The sequence below is a fragment of the Leptinotarsa decemlineata genome, unplaced genomic scaffold (genome assembly GCF_025532065.1).
Source record: "Leptinotarsa decemlineata unplaced genomic scaffold, Ldec_3_MD MMD2_tig00026354_RagTag_RagTag, whole genome shotgun sequence".
NCBI classification, from domain to species: Eukaryota; Metazoa; Arthropoda; class Insecta; order Coleoptera; family Chrysomelidae; genus Leptinotarsa; species Leptinotarsa decemlineata.
Genome location: NW_027412702.1, coordinates 10,481,637 through 10,508,288, shown reverse-complemented (window position 1 = coordinate 10,508,288; position 26,652 = coordinate 10,481,637). Strand labels below are relative to the sequence as shown.

The following is a 26,652-nucleotide window of genomic DNA, read 5'->3' as shown; positions in this document are numbered from 1 at the left end:
ATTTCCGCCCGAAATACAGTCGCATAGGTTCTTAGGCAGGTTGATATCTCTGTCCTGGGTCTGTGACTGAAAACAGCTATCCGCTCTTAATATTTCCTCCTCCCGGAGGATCCAGTCCTCTCTACTCGGGAACAGAACTTTATAAGGCAGTTCGTAGTTGACAGTTGGAGGCATAAAGTCAACAGTGGTGCACTCTGCATTAAATTGATTTGTGCAATTGGCAATGTGCACAAGTCTATATCCAGTCCATCTAGCCTCTCTCTCCAAAAAAATGTGGAAAGGTTCTCCATGGTCGCTGACGGTGTGGTACTGATGGCACCACTGATGGCCAGACAAGCCCGTCTCTGTAAGCCAGAAAGCTTCGCCTGGGCCGTTTTCTGCAAAGCATTCGTCCACCAGGCAACTGCACTATAAGTGATCATTGGTCTGACAATCATCACATAAATCCAATGGATTTGTTTTTGGACCTAAACCCCAAGTTTCGACATGTCCATAGGGACAGCTAGATAACATCGTAACCTAATTTCAGAATTTTCCCGGACCAGCTGACTACGACATTTCGAAGGTGAATCCCTGTAGAAGATGTGACGGCATCAAACCTAAACCTTTTGTCATCTCCAGTGAGAGATTCATAAATTACTGCAATGAAACGCCTTCACCAGATACCTATACCTTGTCGGAGACCAAATACACTCTATCGAAGAAGGAAACTGGATTTCAAATACAAGCACCTAGATTTCCCAAAAAGAAAATTGACAGTAAACCAGGTGAGTTCACTTCAGATGTTGATTATTGTTTCATTGTCAGCATAACGTTTGAAAGTATTCAGTGTAATTTTTCACATATAGTCAGTGGGTATACTTGAAGACTGGCTATAAATCAAATCATCTAAAGGAACAATTCGTTTAGGCCAGTCTCAACTCCCTACAATATAGGTGAATGGACTGATACCTATCAGAAAATAATTACTTCCCTGGCTAATACCACGAAGGGCATTTGATTATATCTGACAGGTGTCAGTGCAGGAATCTCTACTGAAGTATTTCCTGCATATGCTGTTGGCGACACAACTGCCGGAATCGATTTTCAATTATTATTGAATGAGCACACTTACAGACCGGTTTTGGGCAATTTGGCCTCTCTTAATTCAACAATTGAAAATTGATTCCGGCAGTTGTATCGCCAACAGCATATGCAAGAAATACTTCAGTGAAGATTCCTGCACTGATACCTGTCAGATATAAACCAACGCCCTTCGTGGCATTAGCGAGGGGAATAGTTGTTTTCTGCCAGTCCATTAACCTACAGTATAGGGAGGTGAGACTGGCCTGAACGACTTGTTCCGTTTAGATAATTTTATTCAATGTAAGTTTTGTTATCAAACTTTTTATAGGACCTGATGTTTATCAAATAAAAAGCCCAATTTTGGAAAAACTACAAAAGGCAACTCGATATTCGACCTTTCGACCTCCTTTCAACACATCTTCAGCTAGAAATAATTTGGAGTTGAGTAAAGATGTGATCAACAGACCTTGTCCTTTCGATTATACCGTGGCCGGTGAAAATAAGTGCAGGATTTTTGTTTCGAGTGTCTTCAAGTCAAAAGTCAAACGATTTCCGAAAAAGTGCGGCAAAATGGTGAGTTTATTATATGTACTAGAGGTTTCAACTCATTTTGCTTTTATTTTCAACACATTTTAATTATTTTTGGAAAAGAAAGTTTTTGGCTTTCTACTACTCCAAAAACTTTCCCAAAAATTAATCACTCCTTAAAATATAACCCCTCCATTTCAAGTTTTATTACATTATCGATCTCTTTTGGGTACTCTCACCTCACACAATCTGAAAAAATGTAACAATTGTAATGAGATTTATGAACGTGTTTTTTCTTCACTGGTTCGCTTTATTTTCAGATGTCAAAACTCTGAAGACGGATGCACATATTAACGTCCGCAACGTTGGTTTATGCATAATTTCTAACTCTTTTTTTGATAGGTCAAATTATTATATAGTAGACATTCGTTGTTAACATCGGAAATGAGATCGATCCAGTTGGGAGTACCCCAGAGATCTATACTTAGGCCACTCTTATTTCTATTATATATCAATAATATAGACAGAAAAATACCTCTACGCAGATGATATTAGTTTGGTGATAGATAGAAAGAGAGATTTTTATTAAATCACGTTATGAATATACATTTGTGACAAGTCATAGACAGTTGGTACAAATTAGTGTGCGAATAGAGAGAACAATATAAAAGTAGCATCAAATATAAATTCTGAAAATGATTGAAAAATAGTTCACAAATGACGAATCGAATTATAAAAAAAGATTCTTAAATATGTATTTAAATAGTTATGTTTAAAAAAATATAAGGCGATTTAGTCTAAATATGTACTTTTCATGAAATCATGTACATAATAAAAACAATTTTGTAAAAGGTACTCTTTGAAAATTTCAACGAAATCTTGGCTGTCTGAGTTGTCCCTCATTTCTAGTTTTATAATTATGATGATCTGAGTGTTTTTAGAGTAGTATTTTGTTTTTATGTATTTTTAACAGTGAGTAGAAAATCAACATACCTACAGGGCAAAAACATTATTCTCAATTTTCTAAAAAGTGGTTGACAGTGTGCGTCAAATGGAGCTCCAGCTGTAATTCTGATGGCTTTTTTCTGCATGCGAAAAGCCCTGATCGCGTAAGTAGATCTACCCCAAAGGAGTGTGCCATATGAAAGGTGACAGTGAAAAAGGTTGAAATGAGGAAATGAGAAGTATTTTATGACTCAATGCTTCTTTCAACTGGCGAAGTAGAAACAACTGTGTCGAGAGTTTTTCACAGAGATGGTCAATATGTGATTCCCATCGGAGCGACTCATCTATAATTATACCTAACAATTCAACTTGAGTTCTGATTGTTATCCTGGTATAAGAAGATATAGTTTTTCCCTTATAAGTTTCAGTTTGTTGAATGTAAACCAGTATTCTGCTTTGTATTTCATCAGTTCGGACTTCCATTGTCTAATATAATATAAATTGAAATCACTGAAAAAAAAAATTAAAGAGATCAACCGAAAATAACAATTTGATATTAAACTAAAAACTGAAATTACAAAGAAATAACATACAAGCCAACAACCAAAAAAATAAAAAATTGAAATTTTAATAAAAGCTAAAAAAAAATATTAAAAAAAAATAAAAATAAAAAGATCCCAAACCAAGTTACGTCACGACGTTTCGATTGTTAGTATCCACAATCCACACAGTTATCACCCGAAGACGATTGTGGATACTAACAATCGAAACGTCGTGACGTAACTTTTATTTTTCATTTTTTGTTAATAATATTTTTTAATTTTCAGCTTTTATAAATATTTCAGTTTTTTATTTTTTTTGAATTGGCTTGTATGTTATTTCTTTGTAATTTCAGTTTTTTGTTTAATAAAATTGTTATTTTCGGTTGATTTTTTTAATTTTTTTTTCAAGGATTTCAAATCAATTTATATTATATTAGACAATGGAAGTCCGAACTGATGAAATACACCACGAAACATTGTCAACCATCTTCAAACAAATTCAGCTTTGTCTTCGGTTTCTTTGGTATTTGCAAGTAAATTTGAGATATTAGATCATTTATTTTTTGGGAAAGAACGTTTTTGGCTTTCTACTACTCCATCTTGAAACGAAAAAAAAAAAGATGAGGGAATCTTCCAAAGAAGGGAAGGAAGTTATCAATTTGAAAATAAGTAACTCTATACATGGATGTGTAGATCATGCGAAGAAGTAACTTTCAGACACAAACTGAAAGAAAGTCCTCCTGAAACAGCTACTTTCAAATAAACATTGAATTACACGAAAGAAAAAAATTCTTTGGAAACAAATACTTCTATATGAACACTGAATTATACAGAAGATACTTTTCTCTACTCAGTTTGTATTTCAAACATTTGTTGTGGAATAAAATCAGATATCATACACATGAGTTCTACTTTAAATGAATGGTATCAAATTGCACTTACATGGAACACTGTCACCTTCACTGGTATACATCGATGTTTCGCCGTAAGACACTTGCCCTAAGGCTCTTCAGTACCAAATTGGTAATTATACAGATTAGAAAAAGGAATGGACCCAAGAGGGATCCCTGAGGTATTTCATTATTCATAGACCTTTCATCTGATGAATTACCATTTACGTATACTGCCTGCTTTCTAGATGAGAGATAAGACTGGAAGAATTTCAAAGCTGATCCTCTGATCCCACATTACTCAGATCCCACATTGTTAAAACCGTATGGTCTTCATTTTCTACTTTCTAATCACTTGTTCGATGACTTCAAGCACTGCGTCGGTGGTTGATCTATTTCTGATGAATCCGAATTGATGTTAATGTAGAATATTGTGTTCAATTAGAAATATCATTTGTCGCTCTTTCGCGATAATTTCAACGATTTTTGCCAAAAAAGGTATAATTGAAATAGGTCAGTAATTATCAGGGGAATTCGGGTCTCCTTTTTTATGGATGGGTATTACCTTGTTGATTTTAAATACATTCGGAAAATGTCCTTCACTGAAACAGCGATTTATGACAACTGTTTCTTTGAGGAAGTATTAATATTGATGTAGAAGTGTGGCAATATACTTCAGGTAATCATAATTGAAGAGGTACCTCAGGTAACTCAGGTGAGAATTGTAGAGAATTAGCGTAAGAAGCAACTTGTACTATTCAAATCACTATTGAAGAAGCTACTGTGTTAGCGAAACATGTCGTGATATATTTTTCAAATAAAGTTTGTGGAGATCAAATCGTGAGGTGAAGTTTATGAAAATAATGATAACATAGTACATACAAACGCGTTATCAATGGTTACCATTAGTGTCGTTTTGAGAGTAATAGAGAGGAAGGTCTCGAAAAAGAAACACGCATCATCAAAAATTACCTTCAACGGAATGGTTACTCCAGAGTGATGGTAGAACAGGCTTTAGCTAGAACACAGCAAGAGCTTCACAAGGAAGAGAAACCGCCACAACCAGTACTTGTACTTCCCTACATCAGAGGATTATCGGAAAGGATAAGAAGAATTGGGTCCAAGTATAACATCAGGACCTGTTTCAGAACTGGGAACACTATCCGTAGCAGCTTCACAAAAACCAGGCCATCAAATGCGATTCCAAGAATTGCATTTACCGGATACCCTGCGAGTGCGGAGAATCATACATCGGTGAAACTAAGAGGCCATTGGAAGTTCGCATTGCTGAGCACAAGAAACACGCACAGCGAGGAGAAACCAGCAAATCCGGAATAGCAGAGCATGTTTGGACTCATCAACATAATATCAAGTGGGCTCAACCTGAAATCATCCACAAAGAGGAACACTGGTTTAGGAGAAAATTCAAGGAAGCCGCGTATATGTTGTCCAACAACGCATTTAGTCAAGCTAGCGTAGAGATACGTAACATATGGAAACCTCTTATCAAGCGAAAAACGACCAACTCCCGCCAAACGGTCATCTCCCGCTGAAAACCAAAGAAGCGGAAAGGGGAAAGAGGCGATAGGTGAAAGGAGAAAGCACCCGAATGACCTATAAATAGTCGGATTTCGGAGGAATAAGTCCAGTTATCACCCGAAGACGATTGTGGATACTACCACACGAAACGTCGTGACGTAACTTGGTTTGGAATCTTTTAATTTTTATTTTTCATTTTTGTTAATAATATTTTTTAATTTTCAGCTTTCATTAATATTTCAATTTTTTGGTTGTAGTTTGTTTTTTGTTTGTTATTTCCTTGTAATTTCAGTTTTTTGTTTTGAAAAAATTGTTATTTTCGGTTAATCTTTTATTTTTTTCAGGGATTTCAAATCAATTTATATTATATTAGATAATGGAAGTCCGAACTAATGAAATTACTGACAATGATATATGAAAACAAACAAATACATTGTTTAAGGTTTCTGTGAAATAGTGAATGAAAAAATTAATAATATTGAAATAATTGCTTGAGACGGATTTTTCCATTGGCATGAAAGAAATTAAAATTTGTGATTGATTTATATTTTTCAAAGTGTTTTCACTTTTCGTTTAATTTTCCCTAATTTTTTATGTTTCATATAGACTAGATGAAGAGAAGAAAAAAGTCATTTCCTTATTCACTTTTGAACCTTCAGTGATAAATGATGAAAATCTAATATGCGAAATACGAAACTTTGGGGATTTACTTCTTTTCTCGTGTCGTCAATTTTTCGATAATCGATAATCTCATTTCGGGCATTTGGGTTGATTCTGATTCCCCTGCCAGGCCCGGGCGGGAAAGTATTTGCCAACAAGACAGCGTTGGCGGGAGGAGGTCCAAACACGAACTTTCCCAATTACTTGACGAAGTAGCACTTCCTACTGTCGAACGACACCATTCCGCCCAATAACAAGCTGATTAAGATAAATCGCTTTCTATTTAACAGGATAAGATTGATGTAAATTAGGTAATTAATGGAAATTCGCCGCTAATTGAATGCACTCCGATTAGGAAAGATTGCGCGTAACTTTCGACTTTTAGCGACGTTTATTGGAATTGATGAATTGGAAGGATTTTCGCTACGGACTCTTCCCGGTATTTCTCGGGGATGCTAGACATAGATTAGGTAATAAAATACAGAAACACGAATAGTTTCGAATAGTGAATCACGATGAATTTCGAAGGCTGTGAAATTTAAGGCTTGGGATCGTACAGTAAAAAGTACGACCCTTGCCTTTTAAATAGTACTGTATGTTGGTGAACCGATTGTGAAACTTCATCTAGAACGGTGAAGAATATCTTATTAATATAGGGAGAACCCTAAAAATAAATCTGGAACTCTACCCTAACGAATGAGTCTTCATTTTGGAATGTATCATAGTGTGGAATATACCGAAATGACAGGAAAAAAATTCAGTGGGACCCGTCGATTTTCATTTCACGGCTGAAGTATTTTGCGTCTTTTATCAACCTTCTCACTTAAATCTTCTCGGCAGAGTGAAATCCACCCCTCAAATGAGATTACAGATCAAGCAATACCTCATATGGAAGGTCATCGATTTCTCTTTTCAACGCTTCAAATCTGGCAATAAACGAACGTAAATATTATTTTTAGGAAAGAAAGTTTTTGGCTTTCTACTACTCCATCTGATACAAAAAAAGAGATGAGAGAATCTTCCAAAGAAAGGAAGGAAGTAATCAATTTGAAACTCTATACATGAATGTGTAGATCATGCAAAGAAGTAACTTTCAGACACAAACTGAAAGAAAATCCTCCTGAAACAGCTACTTCCATATAAACATTGAATTATACGAAAGAAAATAATTCTTTCGAAACAAATACTTCTATATGAACACTGAATTATACAGAAGATACTTTTCTATACTCAGTTTGTATTTCAAACATTTGTTGTGGAATAAGAATCAGATATCATTCACATGAGTTCTACTTTGAATGAATGGTAATAAATTGTACTCACATGGAACACTGTCACCCTCACTGGTGATCACTATACATGATCTACACATTCATGTATAGAGTTTCAAATTGATTACTTCCTTCCTTTCTCTGGAAGATTCTCTCATCTCTTTTTTTTGTATCAGCTGGAGTAGTAGAAAGCCAAAAACTTTCTTTCCCAAAAAATTAATCACTCCTAAAAATATAACCCATTCAATTCGAGTATTTTTACTTTCGATACTAATTTTTCAATGTGCACTACAGGGCTATTCACAATAACACAGTTTTTGTGGTATTCTCTTCGAAGTATTGAGAATTCAATTCATCCACATTTGGTACCTCATGATTATTTCGAATTATCATTTTCCTTAAAATGGTTTAAAAAACCACCGAAAGAGTATCTATAATTGAACTTTATTATCAAAATGGAAGGTGCACTAATATTACAGCACAGTTGTTCAATGACAGAAATCTTAATAAACGTCTTAACCGAAAGTACGTGATTGAACTTATAACCAACTTTAGAGAATCAGGGTCAGTGGCAAGTTGAAAGAGGAACTTCTCAACTGAAATAATAGGAAACGAACCTATGGATGTTGCTGTGCTAGTACCAAGTTATGAATGTTTGTTGTGGATTGAGAAAATTTACATTTTTTGAAACTCAGAAAACAAAGTAGATCATTCAAATTTCAATTTACATTAAAAAAAAAGCCGATGATGGCCAATTGATGAACCTGAAAAGATTTTACGAGATCTTCTCCATCTCTCTTTTTTATTTCCTATGTTCCCGAGGACGGATGACACAGATCCACAGAGTTAGTTCCTTCAGAAAATAACAATTGAGCGCGAGAATCAAGGCTTTAAGTGCTAGCACCGTGTAGAAGTTTACTTCTATACGGTGGTGATAGTGACTGATCAGAAATTGAGGTACGTCTAAAAATAATTGTTGTATAGTCATTGTCGTAAAACCGTTTTCGAAGCGTTACAAGTTGAATGATTTTTTCGAAACCCATAGTGACTGCTCATCAGAAAAACATTTGCAAGTAGCAGTCTACTTCTCAAAAGGAGCTGGATGGGTGCTCATCGATGGTAACTTAGAGAAGATGAGTTCAGTGAAAGAAAAAACGCACATTTCTTCATCTGAAAAGGCCCATTCCTATGACACTCTCTAAAAACGACCCGATGAGCTGTATTTTTCATTAGACTTGTCGTTCTGAGGATAAATACGGGAAAATTGTTATATAATATCAATGTCTGAATGCAACCCTCTTGCCGTCTCCCAGGAATGTGTGCCCACCTTCGAGTGCAGCCGGACATAAACTTCATTATAGGAAACACGTGGTGTGGCGGTCGTCTGCACACGTCGATATGGCTATGACAGGTTATCATAGTTGGTTAAATTTAATATACACGGAGCCGGCCTCCGCACACACATTCAAGTCCGAAAATTGAGTTTCGCCACCGGAAAATGTAAATGTGTGTGTTTGCGTAAGCTGCTCGAGTCATGTACCCGTCACTTTTTCTCACGATCCCTGCGGGTAGGGGGTGGCGGTATGTGTTCGTGTTTGTGCGCTCTGGAAATGAGGGTTGGCCGGGGATATGGATAGCTGTCTCAATAAGTCGATAAACTGTCTCTGAGACCTTTTTAATGATTATCTTTGTTCTGTATTTATTTCTTTAAATATATCCCATTGAATTTACCTCAATTTACCCACGATTATGAGTGCCTAATATGGGAGAAATCGACCAATGAGTATTTTTCTCTTTCCTATCTCTACTCACTATTTCCCTCTATATATCATCATCCATGAACGATTAGACAATTTTCCTGTTATTAATTTTTCTTATGAAACGTTTCGCAACACTTCAGCTTCTTCAGGTGAACTGGTATATTAAAAGATTCCTCAATACATTTCATTCAACTACTACGTTTTCCTGACCAATTTCTTTTATTTGGTAGATCTTCCTCGGAAATTCGGTCTATATAAAAATAAAATTAGATGTGGTATCTATTAATTTATCAAAAAAAGTACTAACACCATATATTTTCTCAATATCACTTTGAAATATAATTACATGGAGAAATTGAGACTGATATCTGGTCACAACGCTATTCAATCTTGGAATCGAAAGCACGTACTTATTATGACAAAATATTGTGATAAACCTAACAAACCGAGCAATTTTCCTTTTCCATTATGAAAATAGACCAACAAAACCTGAGTTCAGTCAAAACAATATCGAAAACAAATTTATATCGTCGATATGTGATGGAATTGGCCGATACTTGATAATAATCCATAACGCATTTAAGTAACATTTATTTGTGAAATTTTCACTGGACAGTTTACAAAACTGTAACGCATGTTTCGCTTTAAAATAGCTTTCTCAAGCGAGTATCAACACGCCTGAGGAAACTATTGTGAAGCGAAACACGTATTGTGGTTTTGTAAACACATTTTCATTAACCAATAATCAAATAATGGGTATACCACATAGACATCACAAACAATCTAAAACAAGCACTTTTCCCAAACACCATAACTGCAATACTCTTTTCGAAGCGCGAATGTAGTTTATTTTTGTAGTTAGCCTTCGTCTCAAGTACACAAGTAATATCCAAGGCAGGATGATGCTGATCTTCGACTACGAAAGGATCCATTGATTTCTCCACATGACACTCTCCATTAAAAAATACCAGGTCAAGAAGTCTATTGAGTTTATTTACAAAGTTCTTTTGAGATAGATCAAGGATTTGTAAAAAGTACCATGATTAAGATAGCTAGCATAATCGCTAATATCAAAATCTCCTACAATGAGAATTGCACTATTATGTAATATGTGTAGTAATTCCAGAGCTTCAAACAGTTGTTCAAGCTCAGCTAGAGGAGTCTGAGGAGGTATGTAAACGTTTATCAAAAAATATTTTTATGTAAATAGGTTATTTTAACAACAACTATATCAATCAGTTTGAGCGAGGGAAAGTTAGAATCCGATAGATTAATTTCTGAAGAAATAAAGTCTTCATGTACTTCAGTTTTCTTCATTTCCTGAAGAAAACTGGATGGTGAAATTCGAGGCCTGAGTTTTGCAGTTCTGGTGTTTGGGAAAAGTGCTTGTTTTGGATTTATTCTACGCCAGAGGTTTCAGGTTTCAGTTCATTCATTCACTGAAATTTATCATACCATACATTCGAGGTGAAGTCAATGGTATTTTTCCGCGTGATTTTGCCAAACAGTATCGATGTTCATAAATAATTGGATTTAGATTCAACTTACCCGGGTAGATCAACAGAAAAAAGCCCCTACTTCTCGGAGATGCAAAATGTTTCATTGAAAGTAGGTTTAGAATAATTCTGAGCAGCTTTTGTTCCATTAGTGTTTTTTTTGAAAGTCAATACTTTTCATTAGTGTGAAGTTACCCACAACTTTTCATCCACAGTTTATTACTAGGGACAATCGAACATGGTTTAGACTGAGATTTGCGAACTGTGTTGCCAGGTTGCAAATATTAAGAATTTCACCTGTATTTCGATGTTATCATTTTAAAAACACGATATTTTATGAAACATGTCGAATAAATGAGTCAGCATTCTGATATCAGCCAACTGTCCCTATACAAGCATTAATACCAAAAAAAATGTAGAATAAGAGTATGATATTATTCAGGAAAAATTAATTTTTACCTAAACAGGTAGCGTATGGGAACTGAAAAATGGGTTTATCGGTGAAAGTTTTATGATTTGTGAAAAGTATGTCATTTGAAATATCCTGCATTGAACAATACTGAATACCCAGGAAAGACTCATCCACAAAATATCAAATTTCTCACTTATCGAAAATAGTTGGTTGATAAAAATTTCAGAATATATTCTTTGAAAGGATATCTATCGACGTGTCCAAACAGATTTGCGTACCATATCTTCCTTCGGTAAAAAAAGTAATTCCGTATATTCGAAACTGAATTATTCAAAAAAGTCAAATTTATCACTTATCAGATATAGTTTGTTAATGGAAATTTCAGAATATATTCTTCGAAAGTAAATCTATCGACGTAACTGAACAGATTTGCGTACTTCAGGTTCCTTCGGTTCCAAAAAAAATAATTTCGTATATTCGAAACTGAATTACTCAAAAAAGTCAAATATCTCACTTATCAAAAAAGTTTGTCGATCAAAATTCCAGAATATATTCTTCGGAAGTATATCTATCGACGTGTTCTAACAGATTTGCGTACCGTATGTTCCTTCGGTGCGAAAAAAAAGTTCCGTATATTCGGAACTGAATTATTCAAAAAAGTCAAATTTCTCACTTATCAAAAATAGTTTGTTGATGGAAATTTCAGAATATATTCTTCGAAAGTATATCTATCAACGTGCCCAAATAGATTTGTGTACAATACGTTCCTTCGGTGCGAAAAAAAATAGTTTTTTATATTCGGAACTGAATCACTCAAAAAATTGAAATTTCGGACTTATCAAAAATAGTTTGTCGATGAAAATATCAGAATAAATTCTTCGAAACAATATCTATCGACGTCATGAAAGTTTTGGCCCGTGGAAAGCGTCTGATTTTTGTTATATGACTTCAGAATAATATTCTACAAAACATATATAAAAATCAGTCATAGAAACTTAAATTAAGTAACTCTGATTTTTAGTTACCTTTCTCACCTGGTACCTGCGCAGGTATCACCGGGCAAGCTCCACAAACATTCAGGTATTAAAAAGTACACAAGAGACTACTGTGAACCGAAAGTTATATGCTTTAGGAAATAAGTTGTGTCTTACGGCTTTGGGATCTTGGACTATAAATGGGATCTAGAATTCGGTTTTTCCGAAGATTTTGGCGAAAGAAGTGTATCGTTAGGAGACTGCGAAAGAAACTGGCTGAGTATAAAGAAACCTATCAAAATACATTTTCGTACCGATTTTATTTGAGAAATAACCTTGCGGAAACTTCTAGTTGGTGATTTTTCCATTCAGTTAGTGGAAGAGGGCAGGATTTTACCTGTGGGATTTTTCAAAGATAGCGACACTTGGATATCCATAATTTCAAAAACATAGGTTGATGTTCAGCGAAATGGTATCATCAGGAATAACTTTTCGCTGTCGTTTCCACTTCATGAAGTCATCCATAGCGGAAGTCATCTTGATTTTATTCAGGTTAGAGCCTGGCTCCCTTACCCTTTGAACTGATGTTTGCCAGAAGGACAAACGGGTCATGACTGAAGTATGAAGTCATCCATCATTGATTTTTTAAGATTTATGGAAGGTGAACCGTCCCAGATTCCCCCACAAAATATAACTTTTGTCCAATAACTTATGAGGATTCAACAAAGACAATTATTTTAAATTATAAGCTACAAAGCAGGTGAATTGAGAATATAAAAAGGTATTTTTGAAAAATCGAATACGATATCCTTTTTTCTCATTTTATATAAAATTTGATCTTGGTCCGCTTAAGACTTGTAATAATCAGTGAATTTGAAAGCCTTTTTCTTGGAACGCCAATGCCGGCAGAGAGGGTGTGTAACAAATTCGTTAGTCGTAGTACTACTTGTTAGGGGTGTAAATAATAAACAAGTAGCTAAGTGACAATATTTGGCGTAGAGCGAGGCTGTTAATTGAAATTTATTGTCTCGGTTCTGATTGTTCTGCGACCGAGCCTTTTGATCAAACTACATGACGTGTTCTAACCGCTTCGTTCTCTCTCTCTCTCTCTCTCCCGTTTATGATTTTCAATTTTCGAAGAAGCCTTTCTATTTTCGGCTGTTTCTGCGTTGAAGGACCACTTCGCGTGAACGAGCTTTCGAAGAAGTTATTGTTGCTTTGTTGGCATTATTCGGAAACAAATTTGTTTCCTTCGACGAAGTTGCTGTATAGATGAGACGAATTGAATCGAAATTTATAGTGTTATGATTAATTGTAAATGTTAGTGATAGACAGGACTCCAGAATCCTTCTACTAATTCATACGGGGTGATATTTTAATATTTTTTCCAACTAATGGTATGATAAAAGTTTGGCGAAACACATCATCTTACATGTCAAAAAAGACAACTATATTTGGTGCCTTCTATCCCACACTTTTTGTCCGCAGGGTACCTACCCCTAAAATAATAAATCCATTTATTTAGAATTTCATTAGTTCGGACTTCCATTGAAAAGCTCAAGCCAGAGTCTTATAACGAAGCATTCTTGATTCAACACCAGACATCGTTGTTTCGACCTGAGATAGTACTCATCGGTGGTGTTAGGTTCAACCATGAATGCATTATTGAACCTAACTATTTTTAAAGAACAACCCATAGTATAAGAACAAATGGACAAAAAAATTACTTGTATTCAGTTTCTCCCTGCAACAATCAATGCAAGGTACCTAGTTGGAATCCCAGAATCATCTCTTTCGACAGTCATGTCGAATTTTGGTTTTGCAACAATCAACTTCGAAAATCTTGCGTTGATTCCATAGTTGGAGTATTTTTAATGTAAGATGTCCATGTTCTCTTATACTCTGCTTCGTTTCATTAGAATAGTTGAATCCAACAATGCATTGATGGTACGGCCAAGTACCGAAGATGAGGTCAACATAGCAGATCAAAACAGAACTGGTTGGTTTTGGAGTCCGAGTACTTCGATTTTGAGCTTCATGTTGTCTTGCATCAAAAGCTGCAGAGGAAGAGGGATTTGAGGAATCTTGTTGGTCGTCAATGTCGATGCGTGAATTTACGACTATCTTCGAAAACTGCTTTTTTATGGACCCCATAAATGTCTTGTTCGGGAGATCAGATGTTCTTGTTCACCTATGAACATACATATAAAAATACTATGTCTGTCAGAAGAGTTGTCAATTTTTTGCCAATGTACTAACGTCAATAAAAAGTAAGAAAGTTTTTGCCGATAAATCGTATTGTTGTTGGGGTTTGCAGTAATCGCTGTACGAACAGTAGATACTCATTTGACAATTTCCATTGAACTGAGAGAACTGGAGTTGAAAGGGTAGTTTTTTCTTTTGGCGACCGTGACAGGAGTTGTCAATTTTTTCGTAACACTAACCTAACCCATGGCGCAAGTTTCATCAATCAAGATAGCTTCATTAGGAGGTGAACTATATAAATTCCTTTGATCTAAATTCAGATATTTTAGGGAATATTTTATTATGAAATCTCCCACTAATTATGAGTGAGCGATTCATGGAAGAGAAAAAATTGGGATGTATGAAATGGGATATTTATTATTGTCCATAGTTCTCGTGTGCGTTTTCCAACTTTAAGAGCTTCCAAAAATCTGATATGGAGTACTGATGTGCAATGACCTCTCTCCAAAGCATGTTAAGCGACACTAGACTTTTCTGGTCCAGAAACTTTGATACTTCTAGTAGCTTCTCTTGTCTGACCAACCTACTTTTTCTCAGAGTCCTTCAAACTAATTTTATAACTGACATACTATTCAGTTTCTATATTTTTCTCCTTTGGGTATTGTGAAAACAGTATTTATACTGTATACATTTCTTCTATTCTCCAGTTATCTGAAATTTGATATATTCCTAGGAGGAAATGAGTCCAGCCCATTACAATCCCATTGGAGCATTCAACTACACGAGGAATCAACAGTCACACAATATTTTCGAGATACCGTTCAACGCTATGAACAAGAAGAGAAGTGTAGTAGAGTCGACTAACGAAAATCCTAGTAAGTATAAAAATGTCATTACAGCCACTTGGTTTGAAAATTTCTGTTTAATTGTTAGTGTGAATATTACTTATTCTGATATCTATTCTACAGGTCCTGCAGACTATTTGTCACAAGGAAACATAGGGTGTAAAGGAGCTTTGATACCGTCCTCCAAGAGATTTTCTGAAGACACAAGGAATATTCCAGGGCCAGACACGTACTGGGTGAGTGTTTACTAATTTTACATCGAATTTTTCACGGTTCTGTCGAAACCAAGAGATTTTCAACATTGAAAATGTATCTTCTAAGCTTCATTGAATCTAAATAAGGTAATCGCATTGGGAAGCATTGTTCTACAAACTTCTGTCAACTTCTTGTTTGATTTTGATTCATTCAAACAAGAGCTCTTTCCAAATATTGGAATGGCTAAAATTAGCGCAATTTTTCCAGTGGGCATTTGTCAAGTTACACAGTCTGCGGGACTGCTGAGATGGTTCAAATGCATTGAAATATCTATTATCTTAATAATAATATCGTTTATTATGCATAAAAATACATTTATACAAAAATTATACTGTGGATATAAGAAAATAATTATATACATACTTATTTACTATCATAACAAAGATAGAGAAGAGAAAAAAATTATATATCATATTGTCAGTTGCTAATAACTCTTATTATTCAGAACATTATTTTGGTCAATTTAACAATTTCAATGCACTACTATACATTGCATTTCAAATTTTTTAAATTAGCACCAAGAAGTAAGCATGTGTGATTTTATCTCTTTCTTAAATTGATGAATAATATGATTGAACATGAGTAAAATTTCATGACTCTCGGTCGATGGTAGGTTAGACGTTTCTGAAAAACGCAAAGCATGATTTTTCTGAAAATTCCACTTCTCACATTTCCTTACCTGTTCTATCCATCTAAAATATTTTCAGTATTGCGGCGTTGCCACATCCATCAAAAAGTCCTAGAAATTTAATTTTTTAAATGGAACACCCCGTATATTAATAAATTTTTGGAATCGCTCTAGTATTTTAATACTTTTTTGTTAATAATGTCCTATACCTATCTCTATCTGTTTTCGATATAAAATATATACTCGATATATGAATTGTGCTAAAAATGGTCCAAAACATAGCCTTAATTGAAATTAAGTACATCAGTACTCTCAATTCATTGAAAGTTAATATTTTGATGATAGTTTGGACAAACTCGAAATATTCAAATAACACCTAGAAATCGCCTCCATATCATACAGGGCGTGCTAAAATTACTATTCTTTCCATTGTGCATAAAAGTAGTCAAAAGTTCATTTTTTCAAATGAAACCCCCTGTATGATTCGGTGTTTCGAATCATCTTCTAAAATGAATGCAAATATCGATTATTCAAACAAAGTTCTTATGAAATTATTTATTATACACATGAACAAAGTGATCGAATCATTGTAAGAACGTGTAAAAAATTCTACCAAATGTATCCTGAATCAACACCAATGAACGAGAGGAAGTTTGTAAGGTTACAAAATAATTTCTTTAACTATGGCTCAAAGTTTCCAGGGAACAACTGTACCAAAAATCAGTCATTTCTAGGTAAAAAGTAAGATTTTGTGAGCTAAAACATGTGAAAGTACAGACAATAACAGAATAGGATGATTCAAAATAACAAAATTGTAAACAAAATATCACATTTTCACAATAAATGCTGAAAACGTTGTCCATTATATTCTAAACACTTCAAAATGTTTTTTGTACGCGACTTGGTGTTGCTTTTTCAATTTCCTGGGGAACCAGATCTTCAATACTCCGCACTATTCGCCGTCGCAATTTTTTTTGGTAGACACTGGAGTACTGTATACCCTTTCTTTCAAAACACCCCATAAAAAAGTCAAGAGGCGTGAGATTGGGTGATCTCGGTGGCCAATCCCACGGCCCTAACCGTCTAAACCAACGATCGTCGAAGAGTTCGTCAATTTTCCTGGAAACTTCCTGGGTGGAATGAGCTCGTGCTCCGTCCAGTTGAAACTACAAATTCCTATATTTCTCTAAAGGCAAATTTTCAAGAAAATGGTAACAGTCGTCCTTAATATTTGGAGATATCTCTCTGCATTCAGTGTGTCTTCATAAATAAAAAAGCTAATTTTATTGTTCTTTAGAATACAGAAAACATTCATGTCAAATTTTTCTTGAAAACCCATTTCTTTTGTAACACGAGGATTATGATCAGCCCAAAAATGTTTATTCCTTCTATTGAAAATACCATCCCTCGTAAATTTTGATTCGTCACTCCAAATTATTTTTGACAAAAATTCCCGATCTTCCTGTGTATGAATCAAAAGGGATTCACAAAAATGCATTCTACGTTCGAAGTCTTCTGCTTTCAGAGCTTGAACTTTGGTAAATTTATACGGATGCATTCCGTGACTTTTCAAAATTCGTTGTACTGAAGCATGTGATACACCTAAATCTTTTTCTGCACTGCGAATGGATGCTTCTGGATATGTATAAAAATATGCCAAAACGTTAACAGTATTGTCCTCATTTGAAGTAACAGATTTTAGTAATGTTGAAGGCGCTTTTAACATGGAGCCATAGTTAAGGAAATTATTTTGTAATCTTAAAAATTTCCTCTCGTTCATTAGTGTTAATTCAGGATACATTTGGTTGAATTTTCTACAAGTTCTGGCAATGATTTGATCACACTGTCCGTGTATAATAAATAATTTCATAAGAACTTCGTTTGAATAATCAATATTTGCATTCATTTTTGGCGATTTTTTGAAACATCGTCAATAACCATTTATCAATTACTTATAAAAGTCACCAAAATCTTGTTTATATATCTATGCACCAAACTGTCATAAGCTTGATATTTCCACGGCTCTAGGTAGCCGTGGAAATTAAATTAAAAATTATTTTTTGTACAACAGTTATTGAAAATCTCTTTGATAGAAACACTTCAATCAGAACACTAACCAAAAAATCATTTAGAAAAGTTTACACATGCAGTTCGTGCTGTTGGTAATATTAAATCCCTTTGAAGTTACTGACGATGACGAAGTAGTATTCAGTCCAACTGTAGAAAGTCCTTCATGACTAACCAATAATCCTCCTTAAAATAACGTGAGTTGGCGTATGTAGTTGTAACATATGTCTTGTTATCCAAAGATCGTGTGTTCAAATCCCATGGACCCTATAATTTTTTTTATTATCAGCAGTAACGTTATACAAAAAAAATTGTATGATACATTTGTTAAAAGTGATTTTATTTTGCTCGTGAGTTTGCTCCACTTGCTGACGCTCGTTTTGCAATAGTCCCCACTCACAAAATAAAATGCCACTTTCAACACTTGTAGGTAAAACGTGAATAACTATTTTTCCACAAAAACGGCTTTATTAAGAAAACTTGACGATTTAGGTATAGGGACATGTATATCATCTTGAAGCATTTTTCACCATCTTTCAATTCATCGAGTAATATACAGGGGGTTTTGTTTGAAAAAATGAACTTTCACCTACTTTTATGCACAATGGAAATAATAGTAATTTTAGCACGCCCTGTATGATATGGAGTCGATTTCTTGGTGTTGTTTGAATATTTCAAGTTTGTCCAAACTATCATCAAAATATCAACTTTTCATGAGTTGAGAGTACTGATGTAAGTACTTAATTTCAATTAAGGCTATGTTTTGGACCATATTTAGCACAATTTATATATCGAATATATTTTATATCGAAAACAGATAGAGATAGGTATAGAACATTATCAACAAAAAAGTATTAAAATACTAGAGCGATTCCAAAAATGTATTAATATACGGGGTGTTCCATTCAAAAAAATATAATTGCTAGGCAATTTGATAGAAGTGGCAACGCCGCAATGCTAAAAATATTTTAGATCGATAGAACAGGTAAGGAAATGTGAGAGGTGGAATTTTCAGAAAAATCATGCTTTGCGTTTTCCAGAAACGTCTAACCTACCATCGACCGTGAGTCACGCTGTATAAGAAAAACATCCTTCAAATTTGGAAGTACGGTGTCTAGGTATGTTGAATGAGTTAATTCTTAAATTGACTAGATATATGTCAGAATGCCGGCTTAATAAACTATATAAATAACTAGGTGTTTTAGTTTGAAGCAACTTAAACAAAAACATTTTTATCAAATAAAATCAGACTAGATTTCTCAGAAAACCATTGAAATAAACACCATCACATCACGTTTATAGAATCACTGACATATTTCTTGCTAACTCACATACTATTCTCTAAACTCGCACCTGAATAACCTTCTATCGTAATAGATTATACGTTTTCTCTCCTCGCTACTGATGACAAAATGAAAAGCGGTAAACCAAGGTCTTCTGTGTTATTAAAGTAGACCCTATACTTCGGCTTACTCTTACGTAGCTACAGGTGTAATGTGGTCTTGGCAGCTTCAATGTGAGCCATCTGCTGAACAGGTTTCTCTTCTGTGATAGACTTGTGGTAACTTCATTCATTATTATCGGAACCGAAGTCTACTGCTATAAGAAGATTCCTGCCTTAAGGTTTTAGATAATGCAAGGAACAGGATCCAAACTATTGGTGATTTCAAGGCATAAGCCAGAAACATTTCGCTATGGAGACCCTCTATATTGAAAAATGCCGGAAAAGTTCTTCATATCGGTGGACCTCCTTCCGAGTCTACCTCACTTCTCTAAATGAGTAAGATTAGATGGCATACAATTTCCAGCAGTAACTTTGTTTTTCCCTAATAATCTCTATAACAAGATATGTCTGAGTTAGTACTGATACTTAGAGTATCGGAAACTGGTGAAGAATCTCCTTCATTCAGTAGGTGCAGGATGTCTTCATCTATGAATGAAACATTGGTTCAATCCTATATTCATTTCATTCAGCATGTATGCTTCTTAAATGTCTGGTGACGATCCTTTTCCACTAGAGGTATAACGTTTGAGGTTATCCGTATAAAACAAATGATCGTGGGTACCACAATCTATATCATAGTTTGATCTTGTAAAATGGAAGGCACTATATTTTTAATTTGTAAAATCAATTTGGGTATGGTAGTCATCAAAGATGAACAATCGCGTGTTTTCATTCCTATAGGCAGTCATTCCTATAGACAGTCGGCTAAATTGTATATCCTATGGTTTCTCTTTGAAAAAAAAGGAATTCTGAAAAATTCCATGTTTCAACTTCACATCCCCGTAAATTCAGCCGTTTACTTTCAGATCAGAATTCTCGCATTTCAATCCGCGATCTGAACTTCTGTACGGGACGCTAAACTGATATATACGTCGACTGTCAGTGACGTCTGATAATATATCTATATGTGAATGACTCAGTGCTCAGAAAAGAGCGTTTCATACGGCCATGTATAGGGAAAGAGGGTTTTTTGAAGCCTGCATGAATTTCTTAGGGGTTTCCTTATCGATTGTTCGATCCTAGTGAAAGCTCTCGAGGAAATTTCAGGAGTGGTGTTACGTTTATCAAGATTTTCAGGAATGGAACGCTCATTTTAACTTTTGAAAGGATTTTGAAACACTTTTATGAAATGAAATCTGAGTTTGTGTTGAGAGATTTGGTCCTGGTCGAATATTTTTTTATGAAATCTATAGTATGATGGCGTTATATGAATAACAAGTTTGGAGTCTTGTAGTAGAAATCCCTCTTAGCTTTCCCATTAAAAATAGTTGAGGTTTCTTGTCGATCAGTGTTATTTCATAGATGAGAATTTTTTCATTTCAGGGTTTTTGTTGAATATTTTAATCGACCTTAACGTAAAAACTGAATCGAATAGCAAGAATACCGCAAATTTTTCAAGTAATGCCCATTCCTCGAAAGTAGACTTATGTCAAAACTAGTTCTTGTTTAAAATTATATTATCTGTGAAGGATATACGTAATGAGAGTAATATCATTGAATTCAATAATGAGAATTTATTGGAGCCTCTGGAGACACCCTACATTTTGTTTTATAAGAGAGAGGACATTGTTAGATCAAGATCTCCAGATGATGTGGTGCTGCAGGTTTTTCCGGGTTTTCCTACAGCTGAAAAAGCAAATGCGCCACTGGAATCAATGAAGTCGCCCCGGAGCGCCAATTAATTTTTATTGTTGTTTTTATTTTATTTTTATCGTTGTTTTAATAAAAGAAACAACTTGATTAGGGCATTCAAAAATGTTTCCTACCTTAGTTATTTTATTCAATTTCGAATAATTTGAAAATTGAATGATTGAAAAAGGAATAGAAAATGCAGTCGCTGTAATTTGAACATAAGATCATTGGGTCACATACTTTACTGAACTTCTTACAAATTAGTGAGACTAAAATTGAAATATCGATTCGTCACCTTACTCTAAATTACATTTTTCGTTAGAAATAATTCGAGTATTTTTTAAACAGAACTGTTGGGTCAGTAATAGGGTATAACATTTGAGAACAATTTTGGAGTGAGGTTAATTTTTAAGGCTAACTTGCGAATGGAAATAATTCAAATAGAAGTGTGAAGTAGTGAATTTTCACTGTGATTGGTTCAAAAGTGTTGAGTAATAATTCATTGCCTACTCGGAGGATGGAAATGAAGGTTCGTTTTTCAACAAGACACGGGCATATAATTGGAAACCAACATTATTTTTCTATTTTTTAGGATCTAGAGACTCCGCTGAATATTAAATCATAAACCAATTGCCATTTACCTAGCCAACATGGTTTTATGACCAAATACCAAAAAATTTACTGAAACTCAATTTCATGTAATTATTTTCCAGCAGCTCGACTGCATTAGCCTTTCTTGATACTGTATTATTTCTGGAAATATGTGGATTCGTTACCCGATGGCATTCCGGTGAAGGTTCGTAAATTTCTGCTAACGCAGTTGTCGGTCTCAAAAATGTGTCAATTCACCAATATTGATACAAAAACTTGACGAACAAACTTGAGTGTCACACACCGAATGAAATAGGTGGTTTCACTTAAGTCCCGCTTGCGTTCATGCAGTAATTTTAATGAAATACTCGTCTTAGTTTTCACAATTTGTCTTCGGATGATGATATTGACCGTGATATCTGGTTGGAACCTCGGGTTCGGCGCATCCTTAGGGTAAATGACGACGACGTGATCCGTCCAGCTTCGGAGGAAGAACTGAGGGGGTATATTAGGGCCTCCAAACCCAAGAAGGCTCCCGAGTAGATTCAATCAACAATAGGTTGTTGAAGAAGCTCCCCAGATATCTGTAGAACATAATTAACAGCACAATCGCCCTCAGATACTTCCCTCAAAGATGGAAGCATGCCGTAGTTGTCATGATTCCGAAACAGGGTCAGAACCCGCTGTTTTTCCAGAATCATCGTCCGATTAGTCTGCTTTGATTAACGGCTGAGTTGGCTGAACAGAAAAAGTTAAAGACCGAAATGTTCTCCCTGACGAACAATTTGACTTCAGGAGGGCACACTCCACCGAGCTGCAGGCCCTGAGACTGATCGAACATTCCATCTCAGAACTGAACAACAGAAAGGCAGTCCATTTCGTCCTCCAGAATATTTCAAAGGCCTCCGACCGAGTCTGGCACGAAGACCTGCTACACAAAATGCTTGATTTCGATCTGCCTTGGAGTCTGGTCCGGTGGACTAGGTACTTTCTGAAAGGCAGAAAATTTTAGGTCCGAGTTGAAAGAACCCTGTCTCCTGTCAGGAAAATCCAAGCTGGAGTATCCCAGGGAGCTGTACTGTCTCCCCTACTTTACAGCCTTTACGTGAGCAACCTTCCGAGGTTCGATGACGTGAAGGTTTTCCTTCAAGCCGATGATACGGCTCTCCTCGCTTCTTCTATGGGTCGTGCGTTGCGGTCGTCTACATGCAACGCGCATTGGACGACCTCGAACGCTGGTACCGCGACTGAAAGATGCGGGTGAACCCAGAAAAAACTCAGGCGATAGATTTGGGGAGATGTAACGTTTCTCCAGACACAAGGGTCACGATCTCAGGTAGGGAGATCGAATGGTAACCGCGAGTCAAGTATCTACGTCTTTGGATGAATCGCCGACTCACCTGGGCAACATTGATTACATCAAGAGATAGTTAAACTCTATCCTCTGGTCAACAGACATTCAAGGCTCAATCTTAGGAATAAGATTTTATTATACAACACGATGTTCATGCCTGGCATCATGTATGCTTCAGGTGCTTAGGGACAAAGGCCCTGTCGCTGGGGACAAAGTTGAGTGAAGGCCCTACGACGTCTGCTAAAATCAACAGTTTGTTTATCAAATACCCCAGTCAGGAAGTGGTACACAAGGGCAGAGCGGCATAGACGTCATTGACCTTTATGTCGCCATCCAATACCTCCAGTTATGAACCATTTGTCCTCCTGACGAACCTCAGTTGAAATGATAAGGAAAAAAATTCCAACCTGATGAAAATGAAGATGACTTTGTCACAATTGTTTTTCAATCGAGGACCGGCCGCCCGGTAATAATGATGCCCAACAGGCTGAAACAGCTGTCTACCACTCACACCACTCTAAGTTTTCGAATGGGCAGCTTGATTGTCCATTTTTACTGGAAAGGAATAATTTCTTAATACATGAGTTGGTATTACGACAATATGAACTATGTCGCAGAGATAACTTAAATTGCATATTAGATACTGACAAAACCACAATTGAAGTATTGCATAATTTCTTCACTTTCCTGTAGTTTCTGAATGTTGAATCTTGAGCATTTATATATTCTTTGTATTTTTCTGTTACTGTGTATATTACCGGAGAAAATGAATGTATTACATAATTGATGCTTTTTTCAGTAATGATAAAAAACTTATTTTTGAATGATTTCAATCTTTTTTATGGAAAATTTCACGCTTCATCTGTGAGTTTACATTTTTTCGACTTTTCTCGGCTGTAACATAATATTCAGATTCTGAAATGACTTCCCGTTTCAATTTCCATCCAGTGGCCGCGTTTCTTGACCTCCAAGGAATTAAAATTTCTCATCAAATAGGATTAATGTCGAATGAAATTACAGGACTTCTTCGATCAGGGCTTTAATCGACCTTTGTCCTAATTCGGTTCCACGACTTCCAATATCTTGAATGATTCTTGAGCCGAACGTTGATCCCATTCGGTGCTTTTATTACCGGTTGAATCGTGAATGTTAAAGTAAAATAAATTGGAATAATTTATGGATGTGATGAAAATGCTTGGGAAAGTTATTTTCGTTTCTTTGGTTGAAGATTTTTCCAATCAGTCGATTTCACACTTCAAATTGTTGGAATACAGTAAAAATATTATTATTGTGAAGAAACGAGAATTAAAATTTTCTATGTTTTTACCACTTTTATTTGTAACTAACGTTACTGCAGTTTCATCCTATAAGGACATTTTCAAACTTATACCTTTAACATTTTCAAACTTATACTGTATAAGTTCGAAAATGTCCTTTCAGGATGAAACTGCAGTAATGTTAGTTAGAAATAAAAGTGGTAAAAAACATATAAAGTTTCAATTCTCTTTTCTTCATTATGATTTCCTACTACATAGTAACGGCTACATCCATCAATTTATATTATAATTGCGTTTCAAAAAATATTTGTTCTGCATGAAGCTTATTACTTCTTGTCAAAATCCATATTACAGCTTGTTTAGAGTATACATGAACAGGAATTTATTTTTGATAACATTATTTTTGATTGAATCTAAAGTAAATGGAACTTCAAACGTTCCAGCCAGTCTCTATATACCTACACAGTAGGTTTAATGGACTGACACCTATCAGAAAACAACTACTCTTCTGGCTAATACCACGAAGGGCGTTGGATTATATCCAACAGGCGTCAGTGCAGGAATTTTCACAGAAAATGTCCTGCATATGCAATTGGCAATGATACAACTGAAAGAGTCAACCTTCAATTATGGAACGGGCACACTGTGTAGGTATATAGAGAATGGCTGGAACGTTTGAAGTTCCATTTACTTTAGATTTGTTTACGGCCAGTCTTCAAGCATAGCCCACTGACTAATAAGAAAGTTATTTTTGATTTACAAGAAAATTATTGGGGTCATTTACCTCTGAGAATATGATGTACCATTGGAATTTTTGAGTGTTGGTATTCATTTTTTGGGAAAACATTGTTGATCAAATATTTGCAGAAGACTGATAGACATGAAGACAAAATGACCAAAAATTTCATCACAAGAAGATCGCAATATGACACAAGAAACTACAGCAATTATAGACAGGAAATGTTATGCTGAAAGAATCAGAAAAATTGAGAAATAATAATTTGTGGCAGAGATGGAATGATATAACGATGCGTTGCTTTGTGCTGTTCTGAAGTAGATATTTTTCTATTTTGCATTTTCTATACTTCTACAGGTTTTCGTATTATTCTCAATTTTTCTTGTGTTTCTAGAAGATTGAGTTTCTAACGTTTCTCTTCTGAATGTAACAACGTTGTATTCATGATCAAACTCATGTTCTTCTGTTAAAAGGTGGTTTGCAAATGTGAAATTGGTCTTTCTATTCACAAAACTATGGTGTGATGGTGTGATGAGACATCACACCATTCATCACCTAATAGCCACAACATTATCTGATAAATTTGAAGTTTACGAAGAAGTCAACTGTACAGTTTCCAATGAAAGCATTGACATTGTAGCAATAGACAGAAAGGATTTGTGATGCACTATTTGGAACCTTTGGTGTAGTTATGAATATTACTGGAGTTTTTTCAACATAACAACATAACATAACAAGACGTTGAAATAACGGTTTGGTGTTGGAAAAAGACTCCAGTAATATTCAAAAAGTAGGATATTGCATTCATATAAGATTCAAAATAGGTAATTAATTCTCAACCTGCTGAAGTTGATTGAATATTCCAGTGGTTTGATATCATTATAGATAGAAAACTGATTCATCAGTATACCAAACAGTAGAACACCAAATATATATACCAATGAATTCGTTTCATCAGCATTGTCTCTATGGAGGTATTGTAGTGAAGTGTGTAATATCAAATTCGGAAAGTTTGTCTTTTCTGGTAATTTGTTTCTGGTAATTGATTTGTTTCTGGTGATAACATTACTTTTCCAGCTATTATTGGACAATACTCTTTGAGACTTTCTAACTACCGCTCTGTCGACTCACTTAAGTATCATATATTGGAAAGGCGTATCGAAGATTTTTTGGGCAGTTGTATGTTATTTGATTAGACTCGAGTGATGCAAGAGCCACTTGACTATTTATGCAGGTAGATGTCTCTGTTCTGGTGTTGTGATTGTATACATCTGCAAAATAATCTAAACGTGTGTTTTATCCAGCTGTGAACCAATAGATTTGCTATTTTTAACAAAAATATCCCGAATGAAAAAGTTTCAAATCAATATTTAGAAATTAATTAATTTGAGTGAAAATTTGTCACCATTGCACCATTTCTTTGAACTCTGTGAATGTGCCGAATACTCATTCCAGTATAAAAACCTTGCGACTTAT

At 35.1% G+C, this 26,652-nt stretch overlaps 1 protein-coding gene across 2 annotated transcripts in view; it reads left to right on the top strand.

The window, feature by feature from the left end:
- Positions 1-26,652, top strand: part of LOC111512561 (sperm-tail PG-rich repeat-containing protein 2) — an 83,027-nt gene that overhangs the window by 18,759 nt on the left and 37,616 nt on the right. For both annotated transcript variants that reach the window (XM_074184461.1, XM_074184462.1), the window contains exons 6-9: positions 530-767; positions 1,394-1,638; positions 15,021-15,162; positions 15,256-15,368. In XM_074184461.1, the coding sequence (XP_074040562.1) occupies positions 530-767; positions 1,394-1,638; positions 15,021-15,162; positions 15,256-15,368 (738 nt within the window). The remainder of the gene's footprint in view (positions 1-529; positions 768-1,393; positions 1,639-15,020; positions 15,163-15,255; positions 15,369-26,652) is intronic.